Source organism: Drosophila takahashii, chromosome X, assembly GCF_030179915.1.
Source record: "Drosophila takahashii strain IR98-3 E-12201 chromosome X, DtakHiC1v2, whole genome shotgun sequence".
NCBI classification, from domain to species: domain Eukaryota; kingdom Metazoa; phylum Arthropoda; class Insecta; order Diptera; family Drosophilidae; genus Drosophila; species Drosophila takahashii.
The window spans coordinates 17,693,026-17,715,005 of record NC_091683.1 but is presented as its reverse complement, the minus strand read 5'-3'; the positions used below and the strand labels follow the sequence as shown (position 1 = coordinate 17,715,005).

Genomic DNA, 21,980 nt, shown 5'->3' with positions numbered 1-21,980 from the left:
AAATACTGTATTTGGCAACCCTGGACTTGACAGCGGAGACACCCACCCGCTAGAGGTGGGCAATCATCGATGATTTTCAGTTAACATTCGAGATTAACAGAGTGATAATTTCACTGCAAAGTTAACAGTGCGCAAGAACTGGAGTGAAATTAAAAAGAAACTGAGTGGAAAGAAATTTGGAAATCGTTTTTTAAAATTTGCTTATTGCCCCTGGCAACCCTAGAATCACTCTGGATAGCGGAGACACCCACCCCGCCTAGCCGATACATTCGCCATGGAATGGAAGGGAATTCCCATGGAATTCGATTATCCAGATGCATCGATGTATCTCCATCTCCACCTAAACCACGATAACTTTGTCGACTTATCGGACCGGACTGACGTTGTGCGGGCGTTTTCGGGGCGTTTTTTGTGAAAAACCAAGCACGGACTTTTCGTAGTTTTCCCCGATAGCACCAACCGTTTGTTTTGTTCCTCTTTTTTTTCTGTTCTGTCTGGGCATGGCATCGCATCCAAGTGTCCGGCTCGAATTGTGAGTGAATCACCGATGGCCGCGGGCGGTGGAAACTGCACCTTTGTGGGAAATCGAAATGAAAATGGGAATGCAAATGCAAATGCAATCGGCGCAGCGCGGCTACAACAACAACAAATAGCTAAAAAGGATTCGCACTCGCATTCAGTGAATAGATTGTAGAAATTGTCGAATTATCCTCCCAATTCAAGTTCGATTGGAAATTATTCGAATTGGAATTGAAATTGTAACTGGAGTTGGAGTTGGAATTGGAGTACGAGCGAGAGAGAGAGAGGCAGTGCAAGTGTGTGGGGGTAGCAGTCACACAGACGAGCCAGCGCACGCACACACTCACTACTCCCAGTGCATAAAACTCCAAATTGCGTTCGTCTCTCTCTTCGTTCGCCCACGCAACGCCTGCAGAGAAAGAGAGAGAGAGAGCGAAAGGGAGCTCGAGAGCAAGCGAGAGAGCAAGGAAGTGGTTTTTCCACCGAAAATATGGACAAAGGCGAACTGCAGAGTTAGCTGAAAAAAAAACGAAGAAACGAGACACAAACAGAAACAAAAACCGAAATAGCGGTTAACTCCGGGATTCGGGGCTCCCTTACTGCGAATCGTTGAAATTCAAGACGGATCGCTATCGCATTTCTTCAATTATGTCTGTTTCGCTTTTCATTCCGCTGCAATAAGCGATCGCCACACAGAAAGGGAGAGACGGCGAGCGAAAGGAGGAGAAGAGAGGCGCTCTCAATTGACGACTCCACTCCCACTCCCACACACACCCCCTCCCGCCCCTCGTCCCCATAATTACTATGGATTGTGGTGGTATTGCGGCACATCAACAACGGCAACTACAACAGCAACAACTGCACTTACTCCAGCAACAGCTACAACAACAACATCAGCAGCAGCAGCAACAACAACACAACCTCGAGGAAGCAGCAACAATAACAAATGTAAGTATCTCCCAAGTTTTCTCCAAATGTGTTTGTGTTTCTCAGTTATTTCCTCTGTACTTCATAATTCGAACCCACACAACACACAAAAAAAAAGTCATAGGGCAGAGTTACACAGAAAAAAACATAAAATTTCATTATATTTAAATATGTGAATTTATTGTGGCAAAAATATTTCAATTAATTTTATGAATTTTTTTTTGTGCATTTTTTAAGGGAATTATAATTTACAATAGCTTTTTTTTCGAGTGTATTTAACATACATAAGCTGCCTTTTTTACAACATTTGAAACATTAGGGGGTAAATTAGTTTCATTATTCACATTATATGGTGTTATGTGTAAAAAACTCTTCATCAATAAAACTACATTTTGAGCATAATTTATTCAAAATGTAGTCAAGTTTTGGGCATGGCTTTTTCTTGGCCAAATTTTCCATTCGTCTCAGTCAAGTGGACCAAAGGAAAATTAATAAAAACAAAATGCGGAGAGTGGGATGATTAATCTCTAGACCAGCTGGGGCACTAACAACAACTCTCAACACTTTTCAAGCCCAACAAAGTGCCGACACATTAATTGGTGTACTAACTTTTTCGCTCTTTCCTTCGCTTCTTTCTCCGTTCTTGCCCCATTACTTTCACCGTGCATAAATTCTAAAAGAGTGGCCGATCGTTGGGGTTTTGTTATTTTGTTTTCCTGAAGTTCTTGGTTTGTTTATACGAGAGCGGCAACGGAACGTAGGAGAAAAACCAAAACCAAACCCGATTCCCCGATGAAAGACGATGTGCGATACAATACTGCAACAACAACAACGAAAGCGGAGGAGTTGCTGTTGTTGTTGTTGCTGCCCCCTTTGTTTTTGCCGCAGCAGCGGGCGCTGCCCCGCCCCCTTTTGCGTCTTTATTTTCCATCAGTTTGTGGCATACCCCCGACCAGGAAGGTCGATTAGTTTCTGGATCAGGATGGTAATACGCAGAAAAATCGAAAGCTTAATTCAAACGATTGATAAATTTTATCATAATAATATATGTAGTATCAAATAATTTTGATGGTATTTTGATATTAAAATCATGTAATTTTGATACACCTTGCAGCTGTTAATACGAAAAAAACATATAAAACTAACTACATAGGTTCTAGAATTTGAAAAAATTAATAATAATTAGATATTTTATATATTTATGAAATCAGGTGTGTTCAGTTCCTGTATTGTTTTGATTCCTTATGATATGGTTTTAATGGACAAAATGGAAAATGGATTGCAATACAAACCGGTTTCTACTTTTGTTTAAAGTTCGACAGTTCTCAGCATTGAAAACATACAATAAGTAATTCGTTTTTATACAGTCATCCCAAGGATCCCAATGGCACGACGTGACTGCGTGCACCTCAAGGATTCACAGCAGGACATCAGGTCCTCTCGGTGCGTGTCAAATTTGCTTAATTGCGCCCATAGGTCAGCAAAATTCGGCAAAAATGCGTTTACCTACCCATTTCTGCTTGTCCAGCACGCACAAATTTTCAATTTCCCAAAAGTAAATATTACACATCAGCAAAAAGGTATGCGCATAGTTGAATAAGCTGTTGTTTGACAGCAATAAAATTAAAAAAAAAAAACAAATTGTTCCTTAAAAGTAGGAGGTTTCGCAGTGTTTTGGATATATAAATTAGTGGTACAAGTAACTAATGAATATACTGAAAGATAGTTAATCCATCTGAGTTAAGTTAAATGCACAATACTGTCTACGATGACAAAGTGTCTTAGAATAACAAGATAACATCTTAAGTAGTTTTTGCAATTATTATTTTGTTTGGTCATTCAGTAGTGGAAGAGATAAAAATGTTGTTTAAAGAATATACTGCGTGTGTTAATGTTTGCCAAAGATATAGGCTATAGTAGAAAGTATATTACCCCCGATTTTTTTTTTGCGTGCACGCACTTGCATCTGCTGCCCAGGCCTGCCAACTTGCTTGCATCCGCAGGCCGGTTGGCAGCGCCGGCAGCTCTCCGGCGTTTGTTTTGCTGTGCGGTTCGTTTCAGTTTCGTTTCTGTCGTGAGTTTCGTTTCCGAGTTTGTCAGCTTGTGAGTGCGCCATTTGAGATTCGACCGACGCGCGCAGGAGACGTGACATCGCAGAGCGGAGCGGAAAGAAAAGGCTGGAAAGGCGAACGAAGCGAACGAACACGAACAACAACAACTAAACTGAACAAACGGAACGGCGGATGCGAGTGCGAGAGTGATTGGAAAAAAGAGCGCGCGCGGAATTCGAAGTGCACAATTATTCAATTTTATTTTTATTTTTTGTGACTCTGCGTTCCGTTTCGGTCCAAATACGTCGCCTTTTTTCGTCAGTTCTTTTTTTTCTTGTTGCCTGCGCTTATTAAGTTCCTTTAAAGTGCCCCGATCCATTGTGTTGTGATTGCCGCCTTTATATACACAAAAACAAACATCGGAATCGAAATCGGAAGGAGGCGAGGAAGCAGCACATTGCGCGGGGTAAATGAAGCAATAATTAAAAGTGCCTTTTGTTAATTGCCCCGCAGGGGGAGTGAGGGGGCGGAAAAAGAGACTGGAAATGTGGGGTATAAAAAGAGAAAGACAGGAGGAGATATTTTGGAGTTGAAGTGTTGGTTTTTGGCAGTTAATGTCTACTCAGAGGGGGCTGAAAACTATTCTCCTTTTATTTGTCCATTTTATCATTAGTTTATTACAGATAACCTCATTTCCTATGAGGCATATCTATAAAAGCAGCATGAACGATTGCAGATTAACTGCAACGAAACATTTTAGTGGCACACAAATGGAAAATAGTTCACATGTTGACCCTCTTTTACTGACATTAATTTTTATTAAATTTTAAAACATCAAAATATTCAAAAAAAATTAAACCAAAATGGGTTAACCTTGTTTACTTTGTCTTTCAATTGTTGCGCCCTCTGAAACGGTCTTTTAACAGGCAATTGAACCGATGGTGGCAACCCTGGTAACTATTACTCTCCCTTGTGACTTTTGCCGGTTTTTCGCTCAGTCATATGTGCGTCATTCCACACCCCCGCCCCACCGCATTGCCACCCCCCCGCAGAGAGTCACCCGCATTGTCGACTTGACTCCTTGGCCACTCTCTCTTTTCGCCCACTCCTTACTCCTCCTTCGCCAAATTGCTCCTGCACGTTCGTCAAATATTTGCTCAACTCTTTTTAATTACATTACACACACTCACGCACACCCCGCTTTTGCCCCTTTTTTTCTGACTGCACCCAGTGGCTTACGCAGGGGGATGTTTTGAGGGTTAAACCCCCTTCTACTGATTTCATATCCACCAAATATTTAACTTGACAATATTAAATATCACTTTTATTTAGAGAAAATAAAAGCGCCCCTTTCCTAGATTTCCTGCGTACGCCACTGGCACGCACACATTCCAAAAACAGATTGTAATTGCAGATCTCTCACCGATTTAACGGGAGAATGGGACCAAAAAGAGAGCTGCATTCGGAAAAGTGTGACTCACGAGGCAATTCGACGAAATTCTGTGATTGATTTTATAGATTCCATGAGAGGAAAAGGCACTAGACCAGTTTTCCGACCATAGCATGTCCATTAATTACACATGTACATATGTATGTCTGTCTGTCTTGGGCCTTTTTCATCTGTCATCTGGAGAGGGGGCGTTGAGAATTTTTATTACCTTAAAGAGGGGACATTTTTGTTCTATCCACAACTGAAAGCTAGAGAAATGGGACTAATCTAGAAGATCTGATTTGAAAGAAATCTTGTAGACTTGAGGGTTTTCCTTAAACAACACCTGATTTTTGGTAAATTCTGTTTTTAGGCGTTCTACATTACAATGCTTACTTCTGTATTTAATGGCCCACTTGACCGAGTGATCTGTAATGGAAATGTACTGAGGAATATCTGCTGCGATTGCATTAGCCCTCTTTTTTTTTGATTCCGGCCGCCAACCACCCACACATGTTTGTTTCGTAAATCCATGCACGCAATCGTAGCCATGAAATGGGATTTTCGCCCACAAACAAATCTATCTCCCAAAATATTTCATTATTTTATCCGACTTTACAGTGGAATAAAAATTATTATTAATTATTATTTATTAAATTAAATGAATTATTTTAGAAAATCTTTGATCTAAAATATACTTTAAATACCGTTTCCTCAGAAAGTACCATAAAGATTTTGATGACCTAATGGTTAAAAGGTACGACTATATGAAATGTTTTCCACACTTTTGCTGCATATCTTGGTGTTCTGATTTTTTCGTGGGACACCATTACTTTAGATTTTATGATTCTCTTGTTACACGCCCTGCTGCCTTTGATTTGCTTTGCTTTTGCCTTTGCTTTTCCCTTTTTGCTTTTCGCTGTTTGCTTTTACATGCGTTGCCGGGTGCGACATCGTCTGAATTTTTATGCGGCAACTGCGACGCTGTTCATTTGTTGTTGTTGGTGTCGCTGTAAAAATTTTATTATCGCTTGTTTCCGTTTAGGAACCAAAAATGGGGAAAAATAATGTACCGCACACGCAAGCACTCACACACGCGCATTTCCCGCAGCACTTTCAGGCATTTTCCACTATTTAGGGCCGCTTTCTCGAGTCCCTGTCAAAGTCCCTGATAGCTATCTGTTCGAAAAACTTTAAGACCAGATAAACTGTTCGTAAAAGCAAATCCGCTTTCTCGACTGCTTCAATTTATCTGAACGAGAAACAATTACAGAGTGCTGTCAACGCACTGTAAAGTGCAAAAAATGGCTTGCTTCGATTATTTCATCAGCTGTTTGGGTATAATTTAAAGGAAAAGTCAGCTGTGATTTCGTTTCTTCTTCATAGTTGGCTTTGGGAAATCAGCTGTCATTCTATCGAGCCGAAAACGCTTAACAGGGACTCCGAGTCCCTGTCAAAGTTAGCTCTCACATTTATGCTCGAGAAAGCCAAAATGCCTTAGCAGGGACTTTATCTGTTCGAGAAATGTTAGCCGGCACTCGAGAAACCGGCCCTTAGTAATGCATGGGAGTTGAAAATGATAATCGTCGCATAAAACAAAATATAAGAAAAGTACCGTGAAGGTGTCACCTTTAAATAATACAAAACGCAAAAAAAAACTTAATGGACAGTTCCATACGATATAAAGATTCTAAACCGATTTACAACGTATTTATACGTTTGTAAAGAAACGCTAAAAAATTATTTTCCAATAACTTATGTACATATATGTATGTACATTATCTTGCGGAAGTGTGTTAAATTATTTTTCTGATTGCGACTTTTTTTAGTCGTGTTTATTGCGAAATTATGTGTTTGTAAATTTATGCTTCTGCCTTCAGAATATTTTTTTCCACCCACATATTCTGACCATTTCATAATGGGACCTTGGGGCATTGGGTCAGGGGTGCCAAGCCCGATTGTTCTTTTGGTTCTTTGATAATGCTCACTGTTTCAGCTCATATTCAAAGAACCCGTCTAGTATTACTTTTGCAAAAACAGCTGAAATGTTATATTTAGTCTTTGATAGTCAAAACATCGAGTTTCTTATCACAGGGTTTCAACAACTGCTTCTATTATGGAAACAGTTGTTTTTTGTTTGGGCAAAAATACCTCGAGATTATAATCTAGGTCAAGGACAGTATTTTACTTGGTAAAAATGCGTCTCTTTCGGATTTTTATAATTTTCGACTTACTGATCAATGGATTTTCGAGTACTAATTGAAATGCTCGAGATCTGTAGATATTTTAGGGTTAGTTTGCTGGTACTGTACTGTGCAATTGGTCTTATAATCATACAATCAGCCTACTGCACATATACCCAATTAGAGAGTTTCCCCCATATCATTTTTCCTCCATTCCGTCCATCATCTATTGATTTTTCCCCTATTTCCCCCGCTTCTTGGCTCGTCTTCATTTCAAAATAAGCGGACATTTTCTCGTATATCGTATTTTTAGTTGTGGTTTTTGGTTTTGGATTTGGCTCCGTCTCTGGCTCCCCTCAGTTTCTTTCTTTATTCTCCACTCATCTTCAGCCATCCGCTGTGGGCGTCTGTTACAATTTGTAAATTATATTTAAACACGAGCCGCCGTCGTCTTTCGATGCGGATTCGTATTCGGATTTGGTGTTCGGGATTCGGGTTCGGATTTGGTTTGCGTCGGAACAGATCGGTTTCGATCAGGAGGAGGAAACTGCTGCGGCGGGAATGGGAAATGGGATCGGATCGGATTGGGGTCTCTGTGTGCCACCAAGTGGGCGTGCAGTGAACCAATTTGGCTAATAGACTGTATTTCGCCACACGAGCAAACAGAGACAGAACCAGAAAGCAAAAAAAAAAAGACACACGAGTGCAGTTGCAGTTGGGGATTATTTAGCACACTGAACTCTGCGTTAAATGGGCCTTCGGTCACACTGTAAATCAGTTGGTTGTTCCCAATTTAAATGCGATTCCCATTCTAGTTCTCATTTCTATTCCTATTCCCATTGCTATCCCCATTCCCATTCCCAGGCTCAATGTTTTCGCTAATTGACTTCGTCTAAAGTCCGCAATAAACATTTCAGCAATTTAAAGCGGACTCACACACTCAACCAGCCATTTGGACTTCACACACACATACAGTCGTTCGTATGTTTACATATGCAAGATCTAGATATAGACTAGATGACTGTATAATTTATAGATGGTCTTTAGCACATTTTGAATTCCGCATTCCGTTCCTAATTGATTCCGTTGGAACGGAAAAGTTCTGCGTGGGCTCTGCATTTAGCTTCCAAATTGCCGAATTAGTTTCTATGATATTATAATGCACATTGATTGGAATACAACCGAGAGCGGATGATTTATTGGAACTTATTATTCGGGCCCATTCATTCCCCAGAGGCAAAGGCAACCACCACTACCACCCTCAATCCCTTTTCAAAATTGATTGAGCTGCAATAAAAAATTTGTCAAAATTAGGAAAGGGTGGTTGAACCGAACGGCGGCCATAAAGCTTGTAATCACAAACATTTTGATGATTTATAATTCAGACCAAAAAGAAAATTACAACGAATGCCACTAGGCGGCCTACGAACCCAAGTCCACGCTCTGCTACACAAACTACACTGCACTTTACAATATCAACAAGTGATTGATGTTGATGTGCATGGGAGTGGTGGTGGATTGGTGGATGAAGGGGGCAGCAGAGGTCTACTCCTGGGCAGGCAAAAGGGAGGGGAACATCTCAAGTTACAAGCATTGCTCTTGTACTTATGGCACTCGAAAAAATATTAAACTTTAGATTGAAATAAAACCTAAAGAATTCGCGAAATGTATTCTTTATTATGGTATAATAAATTCAAATCATAATAGTCAAAAATATTACAAAATTAAAATGATATTATATGGCTATCTAGGTCCCATTAGATCTTCTTTGATCCATTATTTCTTCAAGTGTACTCGGGATACGCCTTGAATGTGCGCAAATGGGATAACCAACCACCGTTGGAGGATGTACTCAAAAACGCATCTGTTCCGTGGGTCTACGACGTCTGAGACGGAGACTATCTTGATCTCATAATCAGCGGAGTGTGGCTGTGGTGTGTGTGTGTGACTCAGAGACTCGGAGGGGTTGAAGAAAAAATAAAATAAAAACAGACTCAAATAAGCGGACGACGAACGTCATCAGCATTTTATTTTGTTCCTTTTGGATTTTTTTGGGCCTGCTCCTTCTACATCTCCTCTTACCCACTTTGCATTGTATGGTGCTTTGTGTTTGGTGGCAGGTGCAACGTCTGAATGTCGGTTCTTGCTGCTTGCCATTGTTTCGCAGAGGTTCCCCTGTGATATGGGCATCACGATGAGTTTGAGTTTGAGTTTTGAGTGCGTAGCAGCAGTTGCCCCGAATTAAAAAAGGGGCGAAACCTCGGATCCGATTTATTGTTGATTATACTGTACAGGCGGCAGCTGCATTTAAGGACACGCGTCACTTGCCGCTCCTTTGCACGCGCCACATAAAATCGGTCTTCTTCGGTCTTCTTCGGTCGCTGGTCAACAACGCAGATTTCTTATGGACCCCATTTCCTCTTCGTCTTTATCCTCTGACAAGGGTTCCGAAGCATTTCTCAAGTAGGATCAGATGTTTCCTAAGGATCGCGTGTGTTGATTTAATGAGTTTTCTTACTCCTTCCGCTTCCTGATGAGTTTCGACCTGAAAAGTATGGAAAGGAGTTCTGTAGCGATCTTGAAAAACTGTAGTTCTTAAGTGTAAAAAAAACATTCATTATGGAACGTAGAATACTTATGAAAAATTTTATCTTTATATATCTTTAGATGAAAGATAAAATTTAGTTATGGGAACCCCAAAACAGTAGCTGTATTTCCATTTCCTGGCATTTCGGGTCGCCCTTCATGGTTACTTATTTCTTTAACTTACTCCGTTGCATCGTCTTGCCTTGAACTTAACTCTGCGGGTTGACTTAAATGTACACAGAGAAAAAATTTGACATGCATTTTATTATTATTTATAAGACAAATAATGTTGATTTAACAATACAAAACTATAAAAGCATCATTATATTATTTAGCTTTTATTCTTATAGTTTTGTGTGATAATTCAGATAATTTTCTCACAAGGTGAACCAATATTTTCTATTGCCACATTCTTTTCTCTCCGTGGAGAACTGGCGGGGGCCGCCAATTAGGCTGCTTAACGAACCAAGCCCAAAGTCAAACCGAAACGAACGACATGAAGTTAAGTAGAGTGTAGTGAAGTCAACTCGACTCGAAGTTAAAGCACAACTCTGTTGCTTCACGATGGTGGTGATGATGATGGTCATCGTGGCGCAAATTCAGGCACATTATAAATTCCAGTATTCCATATATATACTATTTATACTATATTCGAGGTTTTCGTTTTATGAGCGAGCGACAATTTCGCCAAAGGAGCGAAACGCCTGCTCTATAAGGCCGTGGCATGACTCCCGGGTGTTTATATTCTCTGTTTTCGGTGTGTGTATGTGTGTGAATGGGGCCCATTAAAAGTTAAATTTAATGTATTAATTTATTTTTTGTTTGCTTGCTATTGTTGCTTCTGTCCACTGCTCTTTTTTTTTTTTTTTTGGCAGCGCTGTTTGTTGTTTTTATTAATCGACTACGGAAGTTGCTGTAAATGTCCACAAACATGAGAATATTCATAATGCGTTTGGGCCTTGAACAAAGAGCTCCCCACCCATCATGGTTTTTCCCGACTGACGTCAGTGGGTAGGAAAGTAAAGGGAGCGGGGACTCTCGCTTTTAGTTAATTACTGAAAATATTATTGTAGTGTTAAAGTAATTACTTGGGAAAAAGTCCCCAGGGAGTGGAATGAGCCCAGAACATGCGACTTGGGTTGAGTAGGTCATGAGTAAACTACTAGAGTAGTAATAAGTAGTGCAGTGTTTGACCACTTGTTAGATGGAGTTAGATAGGACACTTGTGTAAGTAAGTAAAATAAGGTAGGTCGGTAGTAGGTAGTGGTTCCCCAACCTCCATTCGGACTTAATAGCTGGCTGCCCATACAATTATCGGATCCGCTAAGGTTATAATTGGTTTATCATGGAAGTCATGCCTCCATATTGGTAGCATTGATCTGGGCCCCGTGTGTGCTCAAGGTGAACAACAGAAAACCGATCCACCAAGAACATTGAACTGCAGCTGAAAAACTTATTTACAGATCAACTGCGACTGAAACGTAGCGTTTCAAAGGAAAAAAACACAGCCCGTCCAGTGGTTTATTTCATTTCAGTCTTGACGATTGTAATTTAAAACACTTTTAAACACAGACGTCTTAATAACAAGGCGATTTTATTGCCAGTTACAGAAGAAATCTGGGAAGAGGCTTCTAAAAAGCACAAGTCAGCGATAACATTGCAGTTTATCATGTGTCAAATTTTGTTTATAAGAAGTTTTGTGGGGGAAATTCCATTTAAAAGCTAGAAGCAGGAAACAATGGGAATGAGATAGTATAGTTTTACCAGCTATTTTACAACTAAATGGAGTGCAGAAGTACTTAATGAATAGAAACATGAACAAATAGAAAATGAAAGCTTACGTATTATATTATATTATAATTTAAGTCACGTACTTATGACTCAGATTCGGATTAACTAGACGGCTGTTACCAAATTAACTTAATTCTTATATAAGCAGCTATAGAAATATTATATATTTCGTTTTTCTGAAAACTTTACAAAGTAAACATTCAATATTTTTGAAGGGTTGTGAGGTAAGCTACTCACTTTTCACGTAGTGAAGCTGAATTCATATCCAACAAACTATCGCATTCCCATTTTTCTACATATTTGTCTTTGGACTGTTGACACATGGTTGTGAGGACCATCACTTTACCAAACTGTGGAAAAATCTATCATAATTCGGAATGGAAGTATAAGATAAAATTAGTTTATATTTTATTAAAATGTCAATTGTGATAACACTAATAAATTCCAATTGATTAATGACTGGCTTATCTCGGTTTAAATATGTTTCTCAGAGAAATACAAGTAAGACGTGACTTTTCTTAACTTTGAGGGTTTTCCGCCTCTGTTACGCTATAATTCCCAATAACTTTTCGCTTTGATTAGTTGAAAACCGGTTCGGATCACTGGGTAAATCTAGGCTACAAACCGGCTCTCCCTTAGATTTGGTTCTAGATTAAACCCAATATATTTGGAGATAGAAATAGTTACTCCAAGTGAATAATATTTTCTCCCTGTGTTGGAACCAAGAATGTGAGTGCAGTAGTGGACCGACCTATGCAAATATGCAAACAAGAGTCGTAAACTAACAGCAACAAATGGCCGGTAGAATGGGATTCTGTGTGGGGTCTCCTCTACCATCCCCCTGTTGACCCCCTTGTCCATCCCCCGGATTTGTCAATTGGAATTTGTTGTTGCGGCTCTGTCATTGAACTTTGTGGACAAGCGATTGAGTGTTTTTGAGGGAAAAAGGGCAGCCGTGAGGGGTTATTAGATGTGTTCTGTATTCCGTTTCCCGTATTTATGTACATTTCTGTCCATAAATCAACGCTAACCAAGCGGGGCGAGATGTGCATTGTTGAATGGAACTCTCTAACCTCGTTTTAACCTCCTACCATATACCATATACCATATACCATATCACATCATATCATCGCTGCCCTTCTCGGTGCGTTGAACAGCTGACAGTGATGATGGTGGATCATCATCGCGAGTCCCCCTGGCTGGAGTTCAGTTAAGTAAAGTGCCAATTACCTAAAAAGTAAGGTAAAAACAAAACAAAACAGCAACAACAAAAAAAAGCGACAACAAAAACCTTTTCGAGCCACGCAATGACTCATTCAGTCGACCGTTGAAAAGGCCATAAAAAAAGGCAACTCCATCAACAGAAAGTAACCGAAATGACCAGTAAGACGTCGGCAGTTGTCAGCGATGTCAGATGTTATAACAACCGTAACATAACTCGGATAGTATGTGATCGGCTTTTGGACTTGCAGGTCTTACTCGAGAATAAAAAATGAGGCACACATTAATTTCGCGGGTATTAAAGCAGTGATTTAAATTAATATAAAAACAGTAACCAATCTAGAACATTTTTTTAAAATCAGATATTATAAAAACAGTTTTTGAAATAAAATATAAAAAAATATTTAAAGAAATATTGTATTATGTGATATCAAAGCTTTTGGCACTTTTTCCCTATATATTTTAGGGGATCTATTAGAAAACCCTCTTCTCCACAAGTTCATTCCATCTTTCTCTTCCCCTTTCTCTTGGCCAATTGCCAGTCATTGTGATTGTTTTTGCCTTTGCCCCCAAACCAGTTAGCAACCCCTTTCCTTTCCTCGGTTCTTTGTCGCTTTAATACGTGACTTATGCCTGGCTGAATTACTTAACACTCGCCAGTCGTCGAGCGGTGTTTCCAACTGCTTTATATCGGCAAATGGTACAGAAGCTGTAACAAGCGATAAAAACAGAAACAGAAACAGAAATAGTGCCGCTGTGCTGCTGGAGAAACGCCAAAAGTGCTGGACTCCGCGGGGTGAGTCGGATCAGCTTTTGATTGCCAAGCGACAGCAGTATTAGCAATATGCACAAAAAGAAATTATAGCTATAATATTGATATTCCATAAATATATTTGCATTAAATTCGAAATACTGGTAGTTTAATTTATCATTTCAATATTAAAATTTCCATATTTGTTCAAAAATATATTTTTTTGAGTTTATGAAATATTTGTAAATTATTTAAATATTAATAAAGTATCAATTTTGAATTTTAATAAATATTGTAATATCAAATGGAATCGGTTCGCTGAAATCTGATCAAAAATGTGAAATAAAATCATTAAGTTGATATCAATATTTGATTTTAAGAAATTTTTATATCATTTCTATATTTTAATATCAAATATTTATCAGTTCCCTTTAATCTGATCAAAAATCATGATCATATTAAATCATATCATTATGTGGTTTATATCATGTATTTAATAACAATTGATTTTATAATATCAATTTTTCTTTATGTGCGACTGCCTTCCAAAATGAAATGTGTAACGTGTTTTGAGGCGAAGCTGTCGCCCAGTAAGGGGGGAACTAAGGGGGAAGTAGGGGGGGGGGCAGGGGCCAAGGGGCCGGAGAGGGGGCGGAAACGGTCGGACCAGCTGCATTGGCAACCGACAATCGCCAATCGCTAATCGTAAAATCGCCGTTCGGCAGCGGACGCTCCATTGGGGCACGTTTCACACAAAAAGAAAGAGAAACAGAAAGAGAAAGAGCAGCAAATGCGATGCGGGGAACCCAACTGATAGTACTTAAACATTTCTGGGCCTTGTTATAAAGCCAAAGTTCCCCAACTATAATTATCATCTGCCTGTCGCATTTTAAATTGGAGCTATGGCGACTTCACACAGTCCCAAAGAAACGGTCCACAAATGTTTAACATATTTAGCTTCAAGTTTTAGATTCAATTTCATTTTGAAACTCGAAACTGATAAATTATTGTCATTGAAAACATTCGACAGATTGTAATGACCGGAAGTCTCTGAAATAGTTTGATTAGATTTCTTAAATGGATGAAGACAAGTTTCGATTTAAATATAGAAAGCTAAAATATTTAAACAAAAACGAGATAATATTTGTATAATCTAAAGTTTCCCATAAATGATTAAAGATTATAATTCTATAAAAAATAATAAATAAAATAAAGAAAAAAAAAAAAAATAAAATAAAAAAAAAATAAAATTAAATAAAAAAAAATAAAAAAAGTAAAATAAAAAAATTAAAAAAATAAAGTAAAATAATATAAAATAAAAAATAATAAAATAATCTAAAAGCTATGCAAGTAGTGCTAATCCCAACTTCCCCTTCTTCTTCCAGATCAACCTAAGGGGCATCTTGGTGGACGGCGCTGCCAGCGGCGGAGGAGCAGGCGGAACAGGAGCAGTGGCTGGTGGTGCGACGACCGCCGCTGGCTTCGTGGCTGGTGGGGATTGCCCTGGAATTGGCGCCGCAGCTGGCGCTGGCGTCAAGCTGCGCAGGCACAGCGATCGTCCCCTGACGCCGGAGTCCAAGCAGCTCTCCCACACATACCGCATCTCCATGGCCAATCTGGAGGACTCGCAGGAGTCGGAGCTGGACCAGATCCTCGGCGAGCTGAGCCTGCTGGAGGCGCAGATCAGCTACGGCGAGGCCTCCCTGCTGCCCGCGACCATTAATGCTGCTCCACTGGGAGGAACAATGCAGCCACCACCGCCCGGAGCGGTGGCTTCGTCATTGGTTTCCATGTCGGCCGCCTCGTCGCGCTCCCATTCGCGGACCAACAGCAGCATCTCGGCGGACGTGAGCAGCTGCTCGTCGTCGGGGATCTCGGAGAATGGTCATGGGATGGGTCTGGGAATTGGACTGCCAGGCGGACCAGTGATTGTCCATCCACCGCCTCCGCTCGGCATGACCATGGGCATAACGATGGGCGTTGTGACGCCCCGTGAACCGCGCACCGAGTCGCCCGATAATGATTCGGCCTTTAGCGATACCGTATCCCTCTTGTCCAGCGAATCGTCGGCCTCCTCGAACACATCCCTGCAGCAACAACAGCAACAGCAGCAACTGCAGCAGCAGCAGCTGCAACAGCAACAGCAGCAGCTTCAGCAGAAGCAGAAGCAACAGCTGGCCAACAGCGGCGAGAAGCAGCAGAGTATCTCGAAGGCGGCCAAGATCCAGTTGGCTTTGCACAAGCTGGAGAGCGCCTCCATCCGGCGGCTGTTCGTCAAGGCCTTCACCTCGGACGGCGCCTCCAAGTCGCTGCTGGTGGACGAGCGCATGGTCTGCGGTCATGTGACGCGGCTGCTGGCCGACAAGAATCACGTGCTTATGCAGTCCAACTGGGCGCTGGTGGAGCACCTGGGCGATCTTCAGATGGGTAAGTGATTCGAAATAGTAATTTAACTGATTTATAAATTAATTCCCTTCCCCAGAACGCCTCTTCGAGGACCACGAGCTGCTGGTGGACAACCTAATGACCTGGAACTCGGACGCCGGCAATCGCGTGCTCTTCCAGCAGCGACCCGACAAGGTGGCTCTGTTTTTGCGCCCCGAACTCTATCTGCCGGGACCCCAGATGGCGCCCGGTTGCCAGCATGACGAGCAGACGCGGCAGATGCTGCTCGACGAGTTCTTCGACTCGCACAATCAGCTGCAGTTGGACGGACCGCTCTACATGAAGGCCGATCCCAAGAAGGGCTGGAAGCGGTATCACTTTGTGTTGCGCTCCTCGGGTCTCTACTACTTTCCCAAGGAGAAGACCAAGAACACCCGTGACCTGGCCTGCCTGAATCTCTTTCACGGCCACAACGTGTACACCGGTTTGGGGTGGCGCAAGAAGTGGAAGTCGCCGACCGACTACACCTTTGGCTTCAAGGCGGTGGCCGATTCCTCGCTGGGCAAGACGTGCCGCTCCCTCAAGATGCTCTGCGCCGAGGATCTGCCCACGCTCGACCGCTGGCTGACGGCCATTCGGGTGTGCAAGTACGGCAAGCAGCTGTGGGACAGCCGCAAGTCGCTAATGGAGGATCTCTGCTTGGGCCGCGATGCCGATGCCGTTTCGCAGTCGAGCTTCGCCGTCTCCATGCGCAGCGAGTCGATCTCGAGCATCTCGTCGGCGGTGCCCTCGCAATGCGGCAGCGTTTCCTCGGCCATCAGCAGCATGTCCCATTCGACCAGCGGCCGCACGTCGCGCGCCTCGAGCAGCAGCTCCAGCGGCTGCCTGTCGGACGACAACAACGGCTTCGACTCGGAATTCACCACGGGCACCATTAAGCGCAAGCCCTCGATGAAGCCCAACCTGCCGCTCACGACGATGACGCGCCAGCTGAAGGAGGTGGGCGAGATTACGATCTGTGAGAGCGGCGGCGGCGGCGATGCCAGTTCCCCCGAGAGAAGCGGTACGCTGACGCGACGCCACAGCCGCCGCAAGTCGCAGGAGAGCAACGGCAGTGGAACGCTCAAGCGGCGACCCATGCCGGTGGTTAGCAGCACTGCGGCGGCGGCGGCGGCGGCGGTCAAGCAGGCGGAGCCCATGGGCAGTGCCTCCTCCACGTCGTCCAGCAGCAATTCCACGCCCACGCCCACGCCGAGCATCTGCGCCAAGCCGCCGCCGGGCGATGCAGCCGCCTCGCTGATGTGCTCATCCACGCTCTCCTTGGACTCGCTGCCCCCGCCGCCGCCGGAGGAGGATCAGGATGTGTACGGTTCGCAGCTGTCGCTGGCTTCCCTGCCGCCGCCACCGCCGCCCGAGGAGGTGCTGGCCATGAGCTATGCAGGGCCGCCCAGTCCAGCCACTCCCACACCAATGAGCACAATGATCATGCCGAACAGCAATGGATCGCTGCCGCCGGCAGTGCCGGCCAAGCCGATCAAGCCGGCGGTTAAGCAAGCGACTGGCGCTCTGAAGGCAGCGCCACCATACAAAGCGCCGCCGGATTATGTGGGTCCCGCCGCCGCCGGACCGCCGCTGCCGCCGCCGCCGGCGCCTCCCGCCCAGAAGAAGGTCTCGTTTGCGGACTCGCCGGTGCTGCTGCGCCGCAAGATGTGCTCACCGGAGCCGGTGCTGCCGCAGCGATCGCCCAGCACCACGCTGAGCTGCAGCTCGACGGGATCAGCGGCCGCCGCCTATCAGACCTACGCTCCGGGACCGATGCTGCCGCCGCGATCGGATCTGGCGCGTCTGTCCAGCCAGAGCAACGGGAGCGGGATTAGTAGCGAGATCACCTCGCCCAAGCGCCTGCAGGAGTCCGCCTCGAATCCGCCCCGCGACTTCCTCAAGGATCTGCAGCGTGTGATGCGCAAGAAGTGGCAGGTGGCGCAGAAGTGCAAGGCGGAGCCGGCCACCACGCCCCACGAGGTGCTGGGCTTCCGGGACTTTAGCAACGAGGATCTGCTGGCCGCCCACAACCTAAATTCGGGGGCCAACTCCTCGCACTACTACCGCGAAACGGCCAACGTGAGCCACTGGGTGCAGGAGCACTACGAGTATGCGCATAACGCGCTCTACGAGAACGTCCACGGCCAGGCGAGGACGGGGGTAGCTGGCGGAGATGCGGGCACACCGCCGCTGCCGCCGCCGCCCGGCAACTCGGTGGCGGCCAAGAAGCGTCCGCCGCCGCCGCCGCCGAAGAGGAGCGACAAGACGCACCTGACCAACCGGGTGTAGGATCTAACTGAAGAAGAGTAATTTCTTGATTTTAAGATTGATTTTCTGCGATCCCAAACTAATTTATGATATTTTTCTCAGGTGCAATCCGCACAATCTTCAGTCTCCAGAGGAGGGAATTTCGTGCCGGAGCGCAAATATTTACTTGTCTACGAGAAAGCAAAGAAAATGAATCTTACAAATTCCTATTTAAGTCTAGGCGACAACTAAGCGAGATGGAAGAAAAAGCACTAATTGAATCATACATACATGTATGACTATATATATTTTCTAAGAATATGCTATGGCCACGCCCACTTCTCTTACAAAAGTATTACGCATAACAGAGAATCAAACTGTAGAAACTCCTTTTTTAAGTTCAGTGTCAAACCGCGTCAAAAGGGTCAACAAATTTGTGGCCATCTACTCAAGGTTTTAGATAATATTTTTGAGCTTTTCGCTAAATGCAAAATGGGTTTTTCTTTATTCGTTTTTTAAATTTAAGAATATTAAAAGAGCGCAGTAAAAATATAGTATTTTTGTTGACCCTTTTGACTCTGTTTGATTATTCAACCATATTTCTGATTAATTTCGTAAATCGAAAACTCAGAAAAAGAAAAGGAGCTCTGCACTAGTAAAAATATTTAAGATAAATTTTAGTTTGTAAAAAGAAGAGAAAAATTAATTTTTAAAACGATAGTGCATTATTTAAAAAACACTAAATTAGCGTTAGATAAGTGTACAATGTTTTTATATATACATGCACTTTTTAATTGTTCAGTTGCTCTTAGTATTGATATTTTATATTTTTTTTTCGATAATCTTTGTAACGGTAGAGTGAACGTTTTGTAAGCGCATGAAATGCGCTGCGCTAGCAAAGGAAATGCCTTATAAAGCATATAAACCTAAATAGGGAAAGCCCTGCATATACACCTAATATATATATTAATGCATATATATATGTGTATGTATGTGTGTTGATCTATCCAAATTATTTGCTGTTTAAAGCGATACTATTCTTTTTACCCACAAATTTTAATTCCACATTGATTGTTCAGTTGAAATAACAAAGTGCTTAGTTTTCAAAAGATTTGTCAAGTTCCTCAAATAGTGTTACAATTATCATTCTCTTTGTACTTATACCGAACCGCAGATAAGACAGACAGATCAGCCATAAAATGCAATTTGTATGTGCAAATCAAACTATTTCAATTGAAGGCAATAAGAGAAAATGGAATTATTTCTGTACACAAATCAAATATGTAATTGTAATTGTAATAATATATAAATTAATATTTTCCTAAATTTCGTTTACAAATTTTGTTTCCCAACATATCATTTCTTAAGCGTTCCTATAGGTTCAATTTTTATGTGCATGCAGGCATTGAATACGTTCAATAAAGCTTAATTCTTTGGGGATTCTTTTCCCAAAAGAAATTATGCGTAGAATAGCTTTCGATTCGCTACGACTAAATATATATTGCATTCTTTAAATGGACGATTTAATATCATTGATCGATTAAGTATTTGATCATTTTTGTAATTGTTTTCGTGTAGTAACTTGTTTGCCATTTGTTTTTATGTATGTTTGTGTACAGCCAGAGACAGCCATATATACAATATACACATAATTATAGCCGGAACCCGAATAATTTGAGTTGAAATGTATCTGAAATCAAACGTTGACTGTTACGGTCCCAATACACATTGTATATATAGGCAAAGCTATATAGTTCTGTATGAAGTTTTGTTACGTATTAGTCGGCATGTGTAATGCGATCGAATAGTGATCGATCGAACCAATCGAGTAAAACTTCGCCTTTCTTCTCCAGCCATCCAGCCATCCTAAAAGTGTTCAGTCTCCCATCCCCGAAGATCCCGCATCAGCTATATATGCTTGCTTTTGTTTCCCATCCTACGTCAAATATATATATATATATATGAAATATATATAGAAACTTTCGGTTTTGAATACAAGAAACTAGCATTGGGTTTATTATGGTAAATTAAAATTTTACTTTCCTACGTATACAAAACTAAAGGGTATTATGCATATAGATCTAGATATAAACATACTTAAATAAAGGAAATGCCAATTTTTTAAAGCTTGAATTTATATGAACATATTTTTTAGACACTATACGCTATATATATATCTATATATATATGGTAGCAACACAAGGATGTGCCATAGGCGCCGTCGTCGTGTCAAAACAAAAAAAAAAAGAGAAGAGAAAGAAAAACCTGCAACATTTTTTGCTAAATGAATGTAATAAAATCTAAATGAACCTAGTCATTAAGTCCAAGATAAACTGAAAGAAACATTTAAAAGCTAAATAAATTTATATATAAATGACATACATATACACATATGTAATTGTACGCAAAAGAACGTGAAATCTAGAAACTTACTTGATGCTTTGACTACAAAAAGCATTTTAAAGATAATTTGTTTGCCATCTTATATATAATTTATATTTTTTTGTTTCCGTTCGTTTGCTTAAAGTTTTCGATTCTCGATTTCAGTGTATAAACAAATTAAGTAACGAAAAGAAATAAATCAAGGTTCAACTAAAAGAACAAGAAATCAAACACAAAACAGAATCCTAATTATATAAAGTAAGGAAAACTCATATTAAAGCCCAAGCTACAACTAAAAGAAAAGACTACAACTGGAGGAGAACAAAATAAGTAAGTTAATTATTATATCGCCGACACATTCAGACATCACTCATATGCATTAACTACAAATTTACAAATACAAATACAAATACAGCAGCGCAAGACTACAACATCTAACTAAAGAAATCAAAGAAAAAAGCAATTTAATAAATAAACACCAGAAATTCTTTGCAGGGCTATTATATAGTGAACAATGTTGCCATTTGATACAATTTTTTCCACAAATAAAAACACACACATTTGATATATAAATATATATTACTATATATACCTTATATTCCGAATCGAATGGAATTTTTTGTAATTTTGATAGAAACATTCAAAACATATTAAAAACGAAAAAGAACAAACAAAAACTGTGCGAATGAAACGTGTTACGAAAACTATGAAAAATAAATGCGAGAAATGCCTAAGAAAAATTTGAATTAAATAAAATAACTATTAATTCGTTTTGGGGGACGGAGGGGAATTGAAGATAATCTAGAATCACTTTTTTTAAAGGGTAAGTAAGGGAATTATAATATCCGCTACTCGTAGGGTATAGTATAGTGATTGACATATTGTGATAATTTTTGGTCAAGTTTTACTATAAGCAAAATCCTTATATAATCCAAACCCCATATCCTGATTTTCCTAAGTATGTATTTTTTATTTTCAACAATTTTTTGGCCAAGATTTACTCAAGGATTATATTACTATTATTCAAAAACATCAACATTTTGGATGAACCAACATAATATAATTTTTAAATATAATAAAAAGGTAAAAAAGTTTACTAATGTGAAACATTTAAACTTGATCAGCGAACACCTACCAAGTACGAAAGCATTCAAAAAGTATTCCTGTTGATTTAACGATACCAGGATAGACTATTAGGATAGGATAGGATCAGGATAGACTATAATATGATAGGATGATAATGGTTCCACTGTGCTTGTATCCTAGTACTCGCACTCCCAGTTTCCAGTTGAATCGAACAGGCAAACCTTTGCAAATTTACGCATTTTAATGGCCTCGCAACGAAACTGACCAGGATCGGTGGAACGAAGGAAACCATCCTGCGCTGCCCCCAACATCTGCGACGACGTCGGCAGAGGCAGCGGCAGCGGCAGCAGCTTCAGTCGACATAATTTTCAGTTTCCTTG

General features: G+C 41.4%; 1 protein-coding gene across 3 annotated transcripts; it reads left to right on the top strand.

Moving 5' to 3' along the window:
- Positions 1–348: 348 nt before the first annotated feature.
- On the top strand, positions 349–20,545 carry pico. Of its 3 annotated transcripts, none has more exons than XM_017160552.3 (4): positions 349–1,467; positions 14,844–15,885; positions 15,941–18,191; positions 18,256–20,545. In XM_017160552.3, exons 1-3 carry the CDS (start codon positions 1,324–1,326, stop codon positions 18,172–18,174), a joined length of 3,420 nt encoding a protein of 1,139 aa, XP_017016041.2. In that variant the 5' UTR covers positions 349–1,323; the 3' UTR covers positions 18,175–18,191; positions 18,256–20,545. The 3 variants fall into 3 exon arrangements, with proteins under 3 accessions (XP_017016041.2, XP_070074265.1, XP_070074264.1); XM_070218164.1 differs by lacking the exon at positions 349–1,467 and adding an exon at positions 3,565–3,963; XM_070218163.1 differs by lacking the exon at positions 349–1,467 and adding an exon at positions 12,771–13,002.
- Positions 20,546–21,980: the final 1,435 nt, after the last annotated feature.